This window comes from Prionailurus viverrinus, chromosome A3, assembly GCF_022837055.1.
Source record: "Prionailurus viverrinus isolate Anna chromosome A3, UM_Priviv_1.0, whole genome shotgun sequence".
Lineage (NCBI taxonomy): Eukaryota > Metazoa > Chordata > Mammalia > Carnivora > Felidae > Prionailurus > Prionailurus viverrinus.
In genome coordinates, this window is record NC_062563.1 from 52101109 (window position 1) to 52119840 (window position 18732).

General features: G+C 35.5%; 1 protein-coding gene across 7 annotated transcripts in view; it reads right to left on the reverse strand.

Moving 5' to 3' along the window:
• The window catches only part of CCDC138 (coiled-coil domain containing 138), a 145388-nt gene that overhangs the window by 54334 nt on the left and 72322 nt on the right, over positions 1-18732 (reverse strand). For all 7 annotated transcript variants that reach the window (XM_047854151.1, XM_047854156.1, XM_047854150.1 and 4 more), the window contains one exon: positions 11352-11544. In XM_047854151.1, coding sequence (XP_047710107.1) covers positions 11352-11544 — 193 coding nt within the window. The remainder of the gene's footprint in view (positions 1-11351; positions 11545-18732) is intronic.

Here is an 18732-nt window from a genome sequence, read left to right on the forward strand (position 1 = left end):
ATTCTGTGTCTCCCTCTCTCTCTGCCCCTCCCCTGCTCATGCTCTGTGTTTCTCTCTCTCTCTCTCTCAAAAGTGAATGAAGATTAAAAAATAATAAACTTTAAAAAATTATATAAAAAAAATAAAAACTTAAAAAACCCATATTTCTCAAGACAGTTTTGATTTTATATTTAAATTGTAATATTTATATAAATATTACATATTAATCTTACAAGTGAACTATTGTATTGTAATTTGAAGTGCTGCATATTGAAATACTGTATTATTAAAGTCAAATATACATGCATTTTACCAGTATACTTTTAGCTGGCAATGACTAAAATTGTACCTATTCTTCTCAGCAATACATTATATTCAATCATTTTATTTTTCTGAGTGTAATGGAGAGGTTATATCTTACAGTTATATTTTATTTCAGAGAATCAGTGTAGCACAGTAAGAATGCAGACTTACCCTCTTTATGTCTCAATTTTCTCATTTATAAAATTGAGATGTTAATACTGACATCTCATAACCTTGTTATAAGGTTTAAATGAGTTACTATATGTAAAGTGCTTAGCCTCTAACATAGTAAGTGCTATGTAAGTATTATTATTTCTTTGATTGTCTCAGGAGCACTTGATCTTAGGAAGTCACACAAAGGATCAAGAGGGTGGGCTCTAGAAATGGAGAGAGGTGAGCTGAACCAGACTGTCAAATACTGGCTGTGTGGCCGTGACACAATTATCTAACCTCTATAAACTAGTAACAACTAATATGGGAACAATAATATTCAGAGACAATCTATAAAGGGCTTAGCATTATAGGGTTAATCACACCCAGTATTATTATCTTTTTGGACAACATATTTGCACTATCCAGTCAATGGAAACCAAGTATCTTACAGATCTATATATATTTGGGTACCAAGTATTTATTATTATGTATATTAACCAACACATTTATCTATTTTTGTCTTTACTTTTTATACTAAATTTACCAATCTTGTAAGGGATACTTTTCTTTTATAAATAGCAAATAATCTTCTTACCAGAGTTAAGTATTCTAAGTTTTTCCTATGTGTAAATTTTTAGTTCTCCCAAAGTTTGCTGTAGCACACCATAAGACAGGTATATCTTTTATTTTGCTCTATACTTAATAATCATTTCTCCTAATTTTATTTAATACATGTCATCTCTTTCCTTTTCTGGTTCTTCTACCTGGCTTGCTTTGCTGATCCACCAGCTGCCTTTCAACCCTCAGCCTACTGAACTTGTAGAGCACCAGACAATGAAGACAAAAACCACAAGATCAAAAAGAAATAGTTCATCAGCTCTAGAATAGGATACCGATATGAATTTCACCTTTCAGCCACTCACTTTTCTTAACATTAATTTTCTCTCCTTGAAAGTGTTCTTCAGGATAATGTTAACCTTCATAAGGCATTACACTGGTGCTTTATAAACTGTAGGACAGTGTTTCCCAAGTTGTTCTCAGAAAATTAGTGCTATATATCACTCTTCCAAAAGGATTTGGAGATTAAATAAGTTTGGGAAATATTGCATATAGTATATTTGAGTTTTAGTGATTCATAAAGCCCACTGGTAATGAAATTAAAGTATTGGCATTATTAAACTTTAGTTATCCTCAAATTTCTCAAAAGGTTTTTAACTACAGACCACAACTCTCTGTTTTTTGAGTCACATCTATTATTTAACCCACAGAGCTGCTTTTCCATGACACAGACTGCTATGATGTTCTAGGAAAACATGCAGATGTCTTTTAAAGTAATAATCGAAGTATCTGGGGCCCTCTCTAGGTTCTCACTCTACTTCCTATGGAAGTTCTCACAGTTCTTAAGTCTCTCAAAGCTTCCACTGGAAAAATAATTTTTAATTTCAAAAAATGAATTCTGAACTATACACCTAGAAAAATGGTATAAAAGATGCATATGTTAGGGCACCTGGGTGGCTCAGCGTCTGACTTTGGCTCAAGTCACGATCTCATGGTTATGGGTTCAAGCCCCACACTGGGCTCTCTGCTGTCAGCGCTGAGACTGCTTCAGATCCTGTCTCCTCCTCTGCCCCTCCCTAGCTCATGTACTCACTCTCTCTTTCTCTCTCTCTCAAAGATAAACATAAAAAAAAAAGATGCACATGTTGTATTTCCACACAGACCTAGCAGCTCTTAATATTTTGCCATAAACACTTCTATTAAAAAAGAAATAAATTGTTATAGAAAAAAGTGAATTGAACAAAAACTAACCCCAGATGTGTTTGTCACAAATGGAAAATTAGGGATAGTTTTACAACTTTAGGAAAACATATTTGTTGCTTTATGTGCTTTGTCAGTTAATCAAAATTAGGAGAGAATCATGGGTGGTAAGTTTTATACACCATAAGGCAATATATAACTTTTTAAAAAAAGTTTGTTTATTTTTGAGAGAGAGAGACAGAATGCAAGTGGGTTAGGGGCAGAGAGAGAGGGAGACACAGAATCTGAAGCAGGCTCCAGGCTCTGAGCTGTCAGCACAGAGCCCGATGCAGGGCTCGAACTCACAAGCTGTGAGATCATGACCTGACCTGAAGTTGGATGCTCAACCGACTGAGCTATTGATTAGATTTTTAATAACATACCCAACTTATTTTCAGTTAATCATACTCATTCTGCCTGTTTTGTAATGACTTAACTGATTTTTGAATTTTGATTCCAGCTCTCAAATCTTGTCTGATGCCAAATTAGACCTAACAGATTATTTTCAATCATCAATTTATATACAAATACTTCTGGAATCTCATATGGGATTCTTAAAAACAGCTTTAAGATACATTTCTAAGTGAATTCTGAGTGATTTCTCAGGTATTTCTTTAAAAAATTTTTTTAAACCATTTCAGAATCAGAAAAAACACCTAAACAAATAATTTTTCAAATTAAACAAACAGCATAAATTGTGTATTCACACATTTAGATGAAAGATAATAAACTTATACAGTTCTTAGTTTCTTAAAATAAATTAATGGGGAGTTTTGCCTAATTTTTCAACTTTCATTTTATATACTAAAGATTATACTTAAAAATATACACACTTTTCAGAAGTTATTAGCTTAGAAATTGGACAAAACTCATAACAAAAACAAACAAGACAGTTATGAGGTGACGAGGATGGACAAGAGATACCATAATGTGAATTCTGGCTAGAAATTTTATTACCAAGTAACACACAGAGCTTAAAATTCACCACATATTGTGCCAGTATGAATGAATTGTAAACACACTATTAACTAAAAATGGTTAACCATGTAGAAAAACATGGTATAATCTCTGTATGTTTTTCAAAGAAGATAAACCAAAAGTAATGTTTTAAGAGGTTGATATAACACCATTTCAGAACAGCTGTGACCCCAACAAATGTTTTCCTGTTGAAATAACTCACTGGTCTCCTTGTATGTCATGCTTTTCCACAGTTTCAAGCACTGGCTCATACTGTTCCCTTAGGAAAGCTCTTTCTCTTTATTTTCTGCCTATGAAATCCTACACACCCCTGACAGTCCAGTTCAAATGCTAACTGCTTATACTATATCGTCTCCTGATCCCCTCAATCATACCACCAAAAGTAATTTATCATCTCTCTTTTAAACAGGAGCACATTATTTAAACATATGTGGAAATTATATGATGAAGCAGAATTAAATATTTATAATCTACTTACCCACCAGACTCTAGTGACTTTGAAAGCACTTATGATTCCATTTTCTTAAAAAAGTGACTTGCACAAGGAAGTCACCAAATTCACTAATTGTGTCATTTCATTCCTATTGCCCTATTTTGAGGTTTTAAGTTAAAATTACTCCTTTTTATAATCTATCATGATTGTTTTAACTAAAATTTATTTTTTCAAAAATATAGTTGACATATAATGTTACATTAGTTTCAGCTGTACAAAATAGTTATTTGACATTTAAATACACTACAAAATGCTCACAATGATATTTAGATACCATCTGTCACCAAAGTTATTAAAATATTATGGACTGTATTCCCTATGCTGTACTTTACATTCTCATGACTTATTTTTTTTTTTAATTTTTTTTTCAACGTTTTTTATTTATTTTTGGGACAGAGCGAGACAGACAGATCATGAACGGGGGAGGGGCAGAGAGAGAGGGAGACACAGAATCGGAAACAGGCTCCAGGCTCTGAGCCATCAGCCCAGAGCCCGACGCGGGGCTCGAACTCACGGACAGCGAGATCGTGACCTGGCTGAAGTCGGATGCTTAACCGACTGCGCCACCCAGGCGCCCCATGACTTACTTTTTTAACTAGAAGTCTGTACCTCTTAGTCCCCTTCACCTGTTTCCTCCATCCCTCTCTGGCAACCACCAATTTGTTCTCTGTAAGTCTGTTTCTGTTTCGTTTATTCATTTATTTAGTTTTTTAGATTCCATGTAGAAGTGAAAACATGTAGTATTTGTCTTTCTCTGACTTGTTTCACTTAGCATAATACCCCCTAGGTCTATCCATGTCACCAAAAATATAAAGATTTCATTGTTTTTTTTATGGCTGAGTGATATTCCTCTGTGTGTGTGTGTGTGTGTGTGTGTGTGTGTGTGTGTGTGTGGTGTGTGCATGCACGGGCACCACATCCTCCTATCAATTCATGTATCAATGAACACTAAGGTTGCTTCCTTATCTTGGTTATTGCAAATAATGCTCCAGTTAGTAGACAGGAGTCCACATATATTTTCAAACTACTGTCTTTTTTTTTTTTTCAGGTAAATGCCCCAAAGTGGAATTGCTGGGTCATATGGTAGTTCTAGTTTTAATTTTTTGAGGAACCTCCACACTGTTTTACACAGTGACTGCATCAATCTGCATTCCCACCAACAGCATACCAGGGTTGCCTTTTTTCCACATCCTCACCAACACTTACTATGTCTTGTCTTTTTTTTTAAGTAGGTTTCATGTCCAATGTGGAGTCCAATGTGGAGGTTGAACTCACAACCCTGAGATCAAGACCTGAGCTAAGATACAGTGGGATACTTAACTGACTGAGCCACCCAGGTACCCCACTTGTCTTTTTGATAGCAGACATTCTGACTGGTGTGAGATGATATCATCTCACTATGGTCTTGATTTGCATTTCCCTGATGCTGAACATCTTTTCATGTGTCTGTTGACCATGTATGTGTCTTCTTTGGAAAAATGTCTGTTCCCGTTCTCAGCCTGCTTTTTAATTGGATTTTTTTTTTTTTGGTGTTGAGTTATACTAAGTCCCATATATATTTTGGATATTAATCCCTTATCAGATAGATCATTTGCAAGTATCTTCTCCAGTTCAGAAGGCTGTCTTTTCATTCTGTGAATGGTTTCCTTCACTATGCAAAAGCTTTTTAGTTTTGATATAGTCTCAATTGTTTGTTTTTGCTTTTGTTACCCTTGCCTGAGGAGGCATATTCAAAAACATATTGGTCAGACTATTATCCAGGAGTTTATTCTTTTAGTTTTATGATTTCAGGTCTTACATTTAAGTCTTTAATCCATTCTGAATTTATTTGTTTTATATGGTATAAACTGGTCCAATTTTCCAAGCACCATTCATTGAAGAGACTGTCATTTCCACCATTATATATTCTTGCCTCCTCTGTCACAGATTGACTATGTAAATATGGGTTTATTTCTGGGCTCTCTATTCTGTTCCATTGATCTGTGTGTCTATTTTTGTGCCAATACCAGTCTGTTTTGATAACAGCAGTTTTGTAATCAAGTTTGAAATCTTTTCAGAGTACAGGTCTTTCACCTCTTTGGTTAAGTTTATTCCTAAATATTTTATTGGTTTTGGTGCAACTGCAAATGGGACTGTTTTCTTAATTTCACTTTGTGCTTGTTCATTATTGTGTTCTTGATCTGATTCATTTTTATGTCTGTGTTAAGATGTCTTACGCTTTTTTTTAATTTCTACATTTTTTTTTTGTTTTTACCTCCTTTTTTTTCTCAGGTCCAGTGAGTATCTTTATGATCATTACTTTAAATTTTCTATCAGGCATATTACTTACATCCATTTCACTTAGGCCTCTTGCTGTGGTTTAGTCCCGTTCTTTCATTTGAGACATATTTCTCTATCTCCTCATTTTGTCTCTTTGTCTGTTTCTTTGTGTTAGGAAAGGCAGCTACTTCTCTTGCTCTTGACGATAGAAGTCTTATAAAGAAGAGGTGATATAGTGTCTTGTGTCCCCTGTTCCCCAGGGCCTGGCACTCAGGGAGTGTGTCCTATGTGTGTTGCATGTGCTCTGCTGTTGAGTGTTAGTTTTTTTGTTTGTTTGTTTTTTTACTTCAGTCCAGTTGTCTGTAGAGACTCTTTGCCTACTGTGTGCAGTGTTTGGTCCCCAGCGGGGGTGGGGAGCATTTTAACGTGTGCAGTGGTTTGCGTGAGAAAGGAGACCTGCCCCTGCCACCAGTGGAACTGAGGTCCTTCAGACATGTAGGTTAGGAGATGTCTTGGCAGGGTTTGTACTGGTCTTCTTGGGGGGAGGGACTGCAGCAAACTAAGGCAAGTGTGACTCGGAAGAGTGGATCCACCAAAGTGGGAGGCCACAGGCTTGGTGTAACGAGTTAGGTAAAAAGTGTCAGCACTGCACTGGTTTTGGCAGATGGCTGTTTTGTTTTGTTTATGCAGGAGGGAAATGTGCCTGCCAGCTTCTTTGCTCCTGGAGAGGTCTCCCCATGATCCCCGTCTCTCCAAGCCATGCTTGAAGATGAGCAAATCACTCTCCCTCCCATCTGCCCCTGGAGTTTTTCAAATTGATGGTTCTATGCTGTTATTTACACCAGCTGTCTGTCCTGCTGTCACGTTAATGGTAGACTCTACTTCCTAATGCCCTCAAGGCTCCCCCAGAGCTGAGATGCTGATTTTTAAAATTCCAGGTGTTAAAGGGCACCTGGGTGACTCAGTCAGTTAAGCAGCTGACTCTTGATTTCAGCTCAGGTCATTATCTCAAGGTTCATGAGTTCAAGCCCCTCAGTGGGCTCTGTGCTGACAGTGCGGAGCCTGCTTGGGATTCTCATTCTCTCTCTCTCTCTCTCTCTCTCTCTCTGTCCCTCCCCAGCTTGTTCTCTCTCTCAAAAAATTAAATTAAACTAAATTAAACTAAATGAAAATGAAAATTATAGGTGGTAAGTCTCACTGGTTGTAAGAAGTCACGAAGTTTGGCCCCTCTTGCTTTCAAAGGCAAATGTAATGGGGATTCATCCTTCCCATTCGCGGGCTCCTCAGTGTGAAAGTCTGTTTTCAACCTTCTCTGTACCACTGGCTCCCTCCCCACCATAGACAGCCATGGTCTGCTTTGCTCCCAGACCATGTCTTTGCCCTTCCTACCTTTTTTAATGTGGCCTCTTTTCTACCTTTAGTTGTGGAGTTTGTTCTGCCAGTCTTCAAATCATTTTTTGGGTTATTTACACTGATGTGTTCTCCAGTTGTATCTAGGGGATGAGGCGAGCTTAGGGTCCCCCTACTCTTCCATCTTCCCAGTCGACCCACTAATTTTTTACATTTTAATTATTACGTTTCTTGGTGTGGATTCCTTTGGGTTCCTCTTGTTTGAGGTTCTCTGTGCTTCCTGGAACTGGATGTCTATTTCCCGCCCCAGGTTAGGAAAGTTTTCAGCTATTATTTTTTTCAAGTAAGTTCTTTATCCCTTTCTCTCTCTTCTCCTTTAGGACCCCTATAATGAAGTTACTAGTATGCTTAATGTTGTCCTAAAGGTCACTTAACCTATCTCACTTTTCTATGGTCTTTTCTCTCTTTGCTGTTCAGCCTGATTTCCACTACTCTGTCTCCCAGATTGAAGAGCCACCCAGACACCCTGTTCTTCTGCATCCTCTAATCTGCTGTTGACTCCTCTAGTGTGTTTGTTCTCCCAAGTTCAGGAGTCCTCTTTATGACCATTATTTTAAACTCTATCAGGTAGATTATCTATTTTGTTTAGATCTTTTTCTGAGGTTTTGTCTTGTTCTTTCATTTTGAACATATTCCTCTGTCTCCTCATTTTGTCTGTGTTTCTATGCATTAGGTAGATTAGTATATCTCCTGATCTTGAAAGTAATGGCTTTACATAGAAAACATCCTGGAGGGTCCAGAATCACAGTGTACTCTGATCACCAGAACTCAACCCTCAAGCAGTGTATCCTTGTGGGCTATGTGCACCTACCTGTTGTGACTGGGCTGCAAATGCTGTGCCAACTGGTGGGTTGAGGTGACCACTGAACCAGCTGCCCACCAATGCCCAGCCATGACTACTATGGACGTACTGGTGGGAGGGTCTGGCCCTGGCACAGCTGGATGAGGGGACCAGCTGTCGATTGCTGCAGGTGTGCTGGTTGGTGGGGCCAACCACTAGTGTGAAGAAGGGCAGGAGGCGCTTTAAAAATGTGCCTGCTCGGGCAAGTGCTTTGGGATGGGCATGTTCACAGGGGAACACTGGTAGAGAGCAAGCAGTGCCATTAAGGTAGATAGGGAGTGTCAAAAGGCATGCCAGCATCATGCCTTGCTAGACTGAGGAGGGCAATAAAAATGGCACCTGCCAGCACTTTGTTCCTAGAGAAAGTTCCTATAGATCCCTATCCCTCCAAGCACATGCCCTATAATTAGTCAATAAATCTCCTTCATTTATGGCCCAGGTGCTTTTCAAACTGTTTCCCCGTGCTTTGTCTACATGAGACTGTGCATGGGCACTTTAAGAGCAGAGTCTCCATTTCCTATAGCCCTTCAGCACTCCTAGAGTTATGACCCACTGTTTTTCAAAGCCAGACATTATTGGGCTCATCTTCCCAGTGCAGATCCTTAGGGTGGGGTGCCCAATGTAGGGCTCGAACCCCTCACTCCTAGAGAGGTCTCTGCACCTGTGATGTCCTTCCTGATTCTTGACCACCACAGCATGTATTTGGTTCTTAAACAGACCATGTCTCTGTCCCTCCTACCCTTCTTGATGTGACTTTTTCCTTGTGTCTTTAGCTGTGGAATAGCTGTTCTCCCTAGTCTTCAGGCCATTTGCAGAAAGAATTGCTCTATTTGTAGTTGCAGCTTTGCCGTGTCCCCAAGATGAGGTAAGCTCAGGATCTTTCTAGTCTGCCTTCTTCCTGGACTCTATCAAGGTTGCTTTAAAATCTTCTCAGGCAAGCCATGACCCATGTTGCTGTTTTACTTGTTTTAAATGATCACATTCATTTCAAGTGTTTTTCCACCTTTCCTACCACTTTCTCAACTTAAACTATAGTTGAATTCTCATTGGTATTATTACACTACGTCACTTGGAGTATCTTATAGTTTTTAAAATATTTATAAGGAAGAATAAAAGTCCCTTATTTATGTCATTTAACTTCATCTATAATCTTTATTACCCTGTTCATTCATCCATTATTTACCATATCTTTATGCCCTATTATATTTCACAAAGGGTTGAGTTTACAGACACCGTACTAGACATATCCATATTTTACACTTTTTGTTTTGTTTATATTAATAAGTCTTTTTAAAAAATATATTATTGCTATTTGTTAGTGATATTCATAGTAGTCATACTATAGCCATAGATAGTCATAGATGGTAATGATAGTTATTGAAAGTCAATAGATTTTGTGAATTTTCTTTGATTTTCTGAAACAAATTCTATCAGGCTGCTATAGCAAATACCACAGACTGTGTAGCTTATATATAACAGATATTTTATTGCTTACAGTTCTGGAGGTGGAGAAATACAAGACAAAGTTGCCAGTATGATCACTTTCTGGTGAAGACCCTCTCCCTGGTTCACAGCCTACAACTTCTTTCTCACTGTGTCCTCAACATGATGTAAGGGGCTAAAGAGAGAGATCTCCATGGAGTATCTTTTATAAGGGCACTAATTCCATTCACAAGGGCTCTACCCTCATGATCTAATAAGCACCTCTTAAAGACCCCAACTATTAACAGCATCAACTCTGGGGGTTAGTATTTCACCACATGAATTTCTAGGGGACACAAATATTCAGATCATAGCACATTATATTCAATATATTTCTTAGCTAGTCTTATTGGATGGCCTTGATTTACAGAGAGTATCCACAAATTTAATAGTTTTTTATTAATAGTTTAAGACTATTAATAGTTTTCTGTATTCCTTTCCAATATTCATTTCTTTCCTTTTTTTTTAATGGATCGTTGAAGACTGTCAGCATGTCCAATATTGAATTCCACAGAAGGTGACAGAGAGTACCCATTCTCTCTTGTTTTATCTCTATTGCATTAGTTTTATCAGTGATCATTTTATCAAATGATGTTGTAATGTATGTTGGTATGTGGTGAACTTTATTTTGGGCTAATACACCCTTCTCATAAATGACCTTTCAAACCGTTGCCAATGTGTTTAACTATGAGAACCATAAACATAAGGAAAAAATAATTAAGAAGATAGTTATAGTTTCATATTGTTGTTGTTGTAAAAGTCCATAATCAGGTGTAACTAAATCATACACACTTTCAGATATAGTAGTAAAATTAAGTTATTGCCATTTCCCACTGAAAAAAAACCCTACACTGAGTTACATAATTTAACAAATAGGAAAGATAAAAGGATGCATACTTAATGTCTGACTATATTGGTATGGCTTACTTTAACAAGAAATCACCTGTTTAGTAACCCAAAAACATAACTCCTTACAGGTATATATCAAAACTATATATAAAATGGTCAACTTTGATTGAAACATTATTTTTAATCCATTAATTTCCTATTCACTATTATATATCAAGCACTATGCTAGTTGCAGGGGGATACAGTAGTAAACAAGGCAATTTTTCTTCAGTCAACTTACAAACTAGTGTAGGGATTGACAAAATTTTGCTGTAGAGGGCCACATAATAATATATGCATCTAGGGGGCCATATAGTCTCTGTTGTCAACTACTCACCTCTGTTGTTATAAGACAAAAACAGTCATAGACAACGGGAAAAAGTGAGCATGCATGTATTTAAATAAAACTTTATTTACACAACAGGTGGTGGGGCCAGATCTGATCACTAGGCTATAGTCTGCCAACATATGCTCCAGTAAAAAATAACATATTAGGAATTTCAATACTTTATGGTGAATACAATAATATTATCATGGGAACATGATCTAAGAGAATCAACAAAGTCTTCTGGGAGGGGGCAACAATCCAAGTGACTAATCCATTTTCTCAAATTTAGCAAATAGAAGCTTACTATAATGTGCCACCATTATAAAATCTCATTCTAAAAATGGAAAACATATTTGACTATGTAAGAGTTGCTTCATTATATAGTATTCTCTTCTACTTGTTTATGAAAAATTATACCATAAGCACATTTGAAAGCTTACCTTGAGTGACTGTTTTGAGAACAATTAAAGTTGATAAAAATCTCAATGGTAAATTGGAGCTCTTAAAGAAAGCAGCTGTCTTTGGTTTATTCTCCACTGAATGGTCTAAAGAATTATCCTGAATTCCCTTAGTTACTACTCCTTTGAATATGTCTTCACCCAGTCTCCTCAATGTTGATGTCATAGTTGAATGCTGTTAAAAATATGTATTATCTTAGTATATTTGTCTATATCCATAATATATTTCAAATACTACAATCAAATATAGAAACTAGAAAAAGTCAAATTTTTTCTAATTAAAAAATGGATTAGAAATATACAAAATTAAAAAGTAGTAATTTTACAATCAACTTTTAAAAATTATTTCTGATTACTTTTCTAAAAGAATGAGCAGTTTGGGGCACCTGGGTGGCTCAGTCAGTTGAGCATCCAACTCTTGATTTTGGTTCAGGTCGTGATCTCACAATATGTGAGATAGAGCTCCACGCATCAGGCTCCGTGCTGCCAGTGCAGTGCCTGCTTGGGATTCTTTCTTTCCCTTTCTCTCTGCCTATCCTCCCACTCACACACACATGCACTCTCTCTCTCAAAATAAATAAACATTCGAAAATAGAAATAAGCAGTCTACAAGAATTAAGAAATTGGAAATGGTACTTTTCTATGAAAAAAATTAGGAAAACTGAGAATTTGAAAATATTTAAGAACATAATATGATATGTTTCTGGCAAAGAGAAATCAATCGAGCAGAGAGGTAGACAACTATAGGTTCTTCACTCCTCCAACATTACTGATAAATAGCTTATCGGGTGTGTATCTTACAGTGTTAGCTTATAAAGTGATCATCTAGGGCCTCACTGCTTTACAACTCAGTATGATTATAATCATCACAGTGATTTTGATAACTTTTTTAACAATTGCAGAATAAAATACATGGTTACAATCATGGATGATTCTCATGGTGAATAAACTAAAGACAATGGGCAAAACACACATACTGGCATAAAAATATTTCTAAAATAACATAAGCTTTTATGATATTCGACATATATATTAAGAACCAAATAAAGGAAAACCATTTCACACTGCTGCAGATGAGGGTACATACCCACACTTTGAGATAACTTAAATATGGGTAACAAGTATTTGTTTAGAAGTTCTACATATTAAAATTAAAGAGGTATATGGAGGTTTTATGGGTATCAAAAAACACAATGATTGGGTGGTGAATGGCGTAACAGATGCAATCTAATTTATTTAAATATATGGTCAGTAAATTCTAAATCAAAAAAAGGAACCCTCATACACTGTGGATAGGAATGTAAACTGGTATAGCTACAGTGGAAAATAGTAGGGATGTTTTTCAAAAAATTAAAAATAGAAATACCGTATGATCCAGCAATTCTGCTATCAGTTATTTACCCAAAGAAAACAAAAACATTAACTCAAAAAGGTATGTGCACTCCTCTGTTTATTGCAGCATTATTTATAATAGCCAAGATATGGAAGCAACCTAAGTGTCCATCAACAGACAACTGGACAAAAAAATGTGGCATACACACACACACACACACACACACACACACACACACACACACACACACAGGAATATTATGCAGTCATAAAAACAGATGAGATTTTGCCATTTGTGACAACATGGATAGACCTAGAGAATATTATGCTAAGTGAAATAATACTGAGAAACACAAATACCATCTGATTTCATTCATAATGTAGAATCAAAAAACAAACAAACAAACAAAAAGAATCAACCTTCAAATACAGAGAACAAATTGATGGTTGCTGGAGGGAAGGACAAAATGGGTAAAGGAAGTGGGAGATATAAACTTCCAGTTATAGAAGGAATAAGTCCTAGGAATAAAAAGCACAGCACTGGAATATAGTCAAGGATATTGTAATAGTATTATATGGTGAGAGTAGGTAGCTAATATTTGTTGTAGAGCATAGAATAACGTATATAAAAGTTGAATCACTATGTTGTATACCCAAAACTAATATAAGACTGTGTGTCAATTGCAGTCAAATGAAAAACAATTTTAAATAAGCTTTTAATATCATTAGGAAAAGATAATACATATATGTTTTAAAACCTTGGTATAAAAATAGATGAAAATATTAGAAATTCTAGAAGTTTCTTGATGCCTCATATTTCCCAGACTTGCAGCTGAAAGAGCTGGCAACCTGGAAACTGCAGACAAAAAAGCCCCAACATAAGCCTGCTCTCTCTAGCCAAAGGGCTAAGAAAAGAGCAGCTTTGCAAGACAAGAAACTTTTAGACAAAACCACAATTCAGCCAAACACCACAGAAAAATCTGTGGTCCAATATCCACTTAGATGAACAAAATTTCAAGGACAGCCTACACTTTCCAGGAAAGCCTAAAACCAGGCAGTAACAAAGTGTCCAGGAAGGCCATGTGAGGGGTAGTAATGAGGCACTCCCATCCCTCCCAGTTAGGGAGGTATCTCAGTGAAGGCCTAATGGGGAATCAGAACTCCTACTTAAGTTGGCAATAAAGAAGAGCCACCCTGTATTTCCTCTCTGCAGGAGCAGTGTCAAAGCCAGATAAACAGAGATCCAAAGTTTTATAATACCAAAATGTCCAGTTTTCAATAAAAAAAATCACTAATTACACGAAGAACCAGGAAGATCTTAAACGGAATGAAAATCAGTAACTGGCAATACCAATAGCACAAAGATGTTAGAATTATCTGACAAACAGGGGCAGTTGGGTGGCTCAGTTGGTTAAATGTCCAACTTCGGCTCAGGTCATGATCTCACGGTTCATGAGTTCAAACCCAGAGTTGGGCTCTATGCTAACAGCTCAAACCTTGGAGCCTGCTTCAGATTTTGTGTCTCCCTCTCTCTACCCCTCCCCTGCTCGTGCTCAGTCTCGCTCTCAAAAAAATAAACATTAAAAATTTTTTTAAAAAATTATCTGACATTTTAAAGCAGCCGTGATAAAATTAGTAATTATGCATTTAAAAAAAAGAAAAATAGAAAACTTATCAAAGAAATAGAAATCCTTACCAGAGAAAATATAAAGAACCAAATGGAAATTTTATAACTGAAAATACATTAACCAAAATAAAAAACCAATAGGTTAAACAGCTGAATGGAGAACACAAGGAAATAATTGGTTAACTGGAAAATAAAACAACTGAATTTACCCAATCTGAACAACATAAAAAAAAAAACTGCAGGGAAAAATAAACAGAAATTCAAGGAACTGAGGAACTAAAACAAAATATTTAACCATCATGTCAATCAGAATCCTGAAAAGAAAAAAAAAAATCAGGGGGACTGAAAAAATATTTGAAGAAATAATGGCTGAAAACTTCCCACATTTAGGGGCAAAAAAAAATCTAGACACTGAAGAAGGTGACCAAACCCCAGAAAGGATAAATCCAAAGTAATCAAGCCAAATTAATCAAATCCAAGATACATCATAGCCAATTTGTGAAAACTAAAGAAAAAGAAAAAATTGAGAGCAGTAACAGAGAAAGTAACATATATGAAGAAAACAATTCAAGTAACAGTGGATTTCTTATTGTAAAGCCATGAAAATTGGCTAAAAGAAATTAGCACAACATTTTTCAAGTATTATAAGAAAATAACTATCATCTCAAAACCCCATGCCCAGTGAAAATATCCTTCAGGAATGAAGAGGAAACTAGGACATTCTAAGATGAAGTAAAACTAAAACAATTTGTTAACAGCAGACCTCTTCTAAAAGACTGCCTGAAAGAAGTTCTCAATGGTGAAATGAAATAATAAAAGAAGGAACCCTATAATATCTGGAAAGAAGAAAGAACACAGTAAGCAAAAAATATGGGCAAATTCTGAGTTTTATGTTTGACAGTAGAAGCAAAAATAGTAACACTGTCTAATGTGATTCTAAATGTATGTAAAAGAAATATTAGCACAGTAGTATCATAGAGGGGGTTAATTAAGGGATGAAAAGGCAAGGTTTCTCTATTTTAGTCAAACTGACAAAATGAAAACACCAGTAGACTATGGTAAATTATTTATATACAATGTGCTACCTAGAAAAACTAATAAAAAAGCTATAAAAAGAGAAATACTCAAAATTCTATAAATGAACTAAAATGGAGTTTTAAAAAATGTTCAAGTAACCCATAGGAAAGCAGGGGGAAAAACCCAGAGAAATGAAAAAGAGAAATGAAAACAAACAGTAAACACAAAATAAAGTCAACAAACTTAAACCCTAACATATCAATAACTACATTAAATATAAATGGCCTAAATATACCAATTAGAACACAGAACTTGATAAAGTTGAGTAAAAAGAAAATCTAGCTATATGCTATCTATAAAAAACTCATTTCAAATATAACATTACAAGTAGGTCAAAATTAAAAAATAGAAAAGGACATTATAAATCTAAAGAAAGCAGAGTGGTTGGTCATATTAATATCAGAAAATAGATCTCAGAGCAAGGTTAATTACCAGGTACAGAGAGAGACATTACATAACGAAAAAAGAGTCAATCCACTAAAAAGACAGAACAAGCTTAAATTTATATGTGCAAAGCAACAGAGTTGCAAAATATATGAGGCAAAAAAATGATAATACCAAATAGGACAAATATATAAATTCACAATTATAGCTGAAGACTTCAATGAACACTTGATACAACTGGACAGAATATTAACAAGGATCTAAACTAATTCTAAAATACCATCAACCAGTAGAATCAAATCCACATTTATAGAACACTCCACACAACAACAGCAGACTACATATCTTCAGCCAAACAACATCAACAATACAACCAAACCCAAAAAAACAGAAAGGTAAAAGCGAGATCTATGACAAACTTCTAAATAAATCATGGGTCAAGAGAATGTTTGAAGGGAACTTTTAAAAATACATTAAATTGAAAGTAAATGAAAATGGAACATATCAAAATTTGTGGGATATAGTTAAAGCAGTGCTGAAAGAAAAACAGGACTAAAAATATCACTATGTTAGAAAAAAAGGAAGTCCCAAATCAATAATCTGAGTTTTTACCTCAGTAACCTAAAAAAGAACAAAATAAATCCAAAGCAAACAGAAGATAGGAAATAATAAAGATGAGATAAAAATGAAAACTATGAAACAAAGAGATAATCCTTTGGGGGAAAAAAATCAATAAAACAAACAAATTTCTGTCAAGAAAGCCAAAAAAAAGTGACACAGTATCAATACCAGGAACGAAAGAGAGGACATCACTACTAACACTGAGAACATCAAAAGGATAAGAGAATATTACAAAAAATTTTACACATATATATTTAACAGCTTAGACAAAATGGGTCATTCAATTCCTTGAAAAGCACACACTTCTATAAATCACTTATATGAATCACCTATTAGAATATCCTTATAACTATTAAGGAACTTGAATCTCCCAAAAAAAGACATATTCAGGCTGAGTTTCATAGAAGAATTCTACCAGATGTCTGAATAAAAATGAACACTAATTCTATCTAATTTCTTTTAGAAAAGTAAGAGGATGGTACAATTCCCAATAAATTTTATGAACATAGTATGACCCTGATACAAAACCAGACAAAGACAGTATAAAAGAAAACTGTAAATCAATACCCCTAATGAATATAGATAGGAAACTCTTTAACAAAATATCAGGAAACAGAATTCAGCAAATATAAAAAGAACTATACAACATGGCCAAGTGGGGTTTATTTTAGGAACACATGACTAGCTCAGTATTTGAAAGCCATTTGAAAGCCACATTATCAGGTTAAAGAAAAAAATCACATGATCCTATCAGTAAATACAAAAATCCATTTAAAAAACATTTTCACACTCATTCATGATTATAAAAACTCAGAAAAATAGTAATAGAGGGGAACTAAACTTGACAAAAAGCATCTATAAAACTATAGCTAATATTAATAGCGAAAGGACTATTTTCCCCTAAGATCAAGAACAAGCCAATGACTTCCATTATCATTCATATTCACCAAACTCCTAGATATTGTAGCTTATGAAAGACAAAAATTGAAAGCATATAGTCAAAAAAGGAAAACAAGAAAACTTTCTTATTCATAGATGCATGACTATATACAAAATCCCAAAGAATCTTCAAGAAAACTCCTAAAACTAATAAGATTATGGTCATAGGATACAGAATGAACAACAGGGAAAACAAAATTTTAAAAATACCAACTTTAACCACTCAAAAACACTAAATATGCAGCTGAAAATCTAACAAATAATGGACAGGAATTCTATGCTTAAAACTACATAACATGGATGAAAGAAATCAACTTTCTAAAAAAATGGAGAAATCATGTTTCTGAACTGGAACACCCAACACTGTCAAGACGCCAATTTTTCTTAAATTTGTATACAGGCTAATGCAATTTGTATCAAAACCTCAGCAAGATATTTTGTAGATAGTGAAGATTATTCTAAAATGTATAAGTAAAGGCAAAGGAACTATTTATAAACATTTTTGAAAAACAGGAAAATGAGGGGGCACCTGGGTGGCTCAGTCCATTTAGTGTCCAATTTCAGCTCAGGTCATGATCTCGCAGTTTGTGAGTTTGAGCCCCATATCAGGCTCTGTGCTAACAGCTCGAGGCCTGGAGCCTGCTTCTGATTCTGTGTCTCCCCCTCTCTCTCTCTGCCCCTCCACTGCTCATGCTCACTCTCTCTCTCTCTCTCTCTCTCTCTCTCTCTCTCTCTCTCTCTCTCTCAAAAATAACCAAACATTAAAAAAATTTTTTTTAATTAAATAAAAGAAAAACAGGAAAATGGGGAAAAAAATCAACCTACTCAACTTCAAAACATATTTTATTTTTTTCTTTTCCTGAAATTTATTGTCAAATTGGTTTCCATACAACACCCAGTGCTCATCCTAACAGGTGCCTTCCTCAATGCCCAACACCCACTTTCCCCTCCCTCCCACCCCCCATCAACCCTCAGTTTATTCTCAGTCTTTAAGAGACTCATGTTTTGACTCTCTCCCTCTCTCTCTTTTTTTTTTCTCAAAACATATTTTAAAATTATAGTAATCAACAGTATGGAACTGGCGAAGGAACAGACATACAGATACATGGACATAACAGAGAATCAAGAAAGAAGCCCACATAATTATTCCCAACTGACAGAGGTGCAGAGGAAGGAAAGCCTTTTCAGTAAAAGGTGCTAGAGCAACTGGACATTTACAGGCAAAAATGTAACCTTGATCTAAGTCTCACACCTCATACAAAATTAACTCAAACTGTACACCGACTTAAATGTAGAAAATGCAAACGTAGAAAATTTTAAGAAAAAAACCAGGAGAACACAATTTAGGGTTAGGCAAAAAATCCTTACACTTGACCCCAAAAG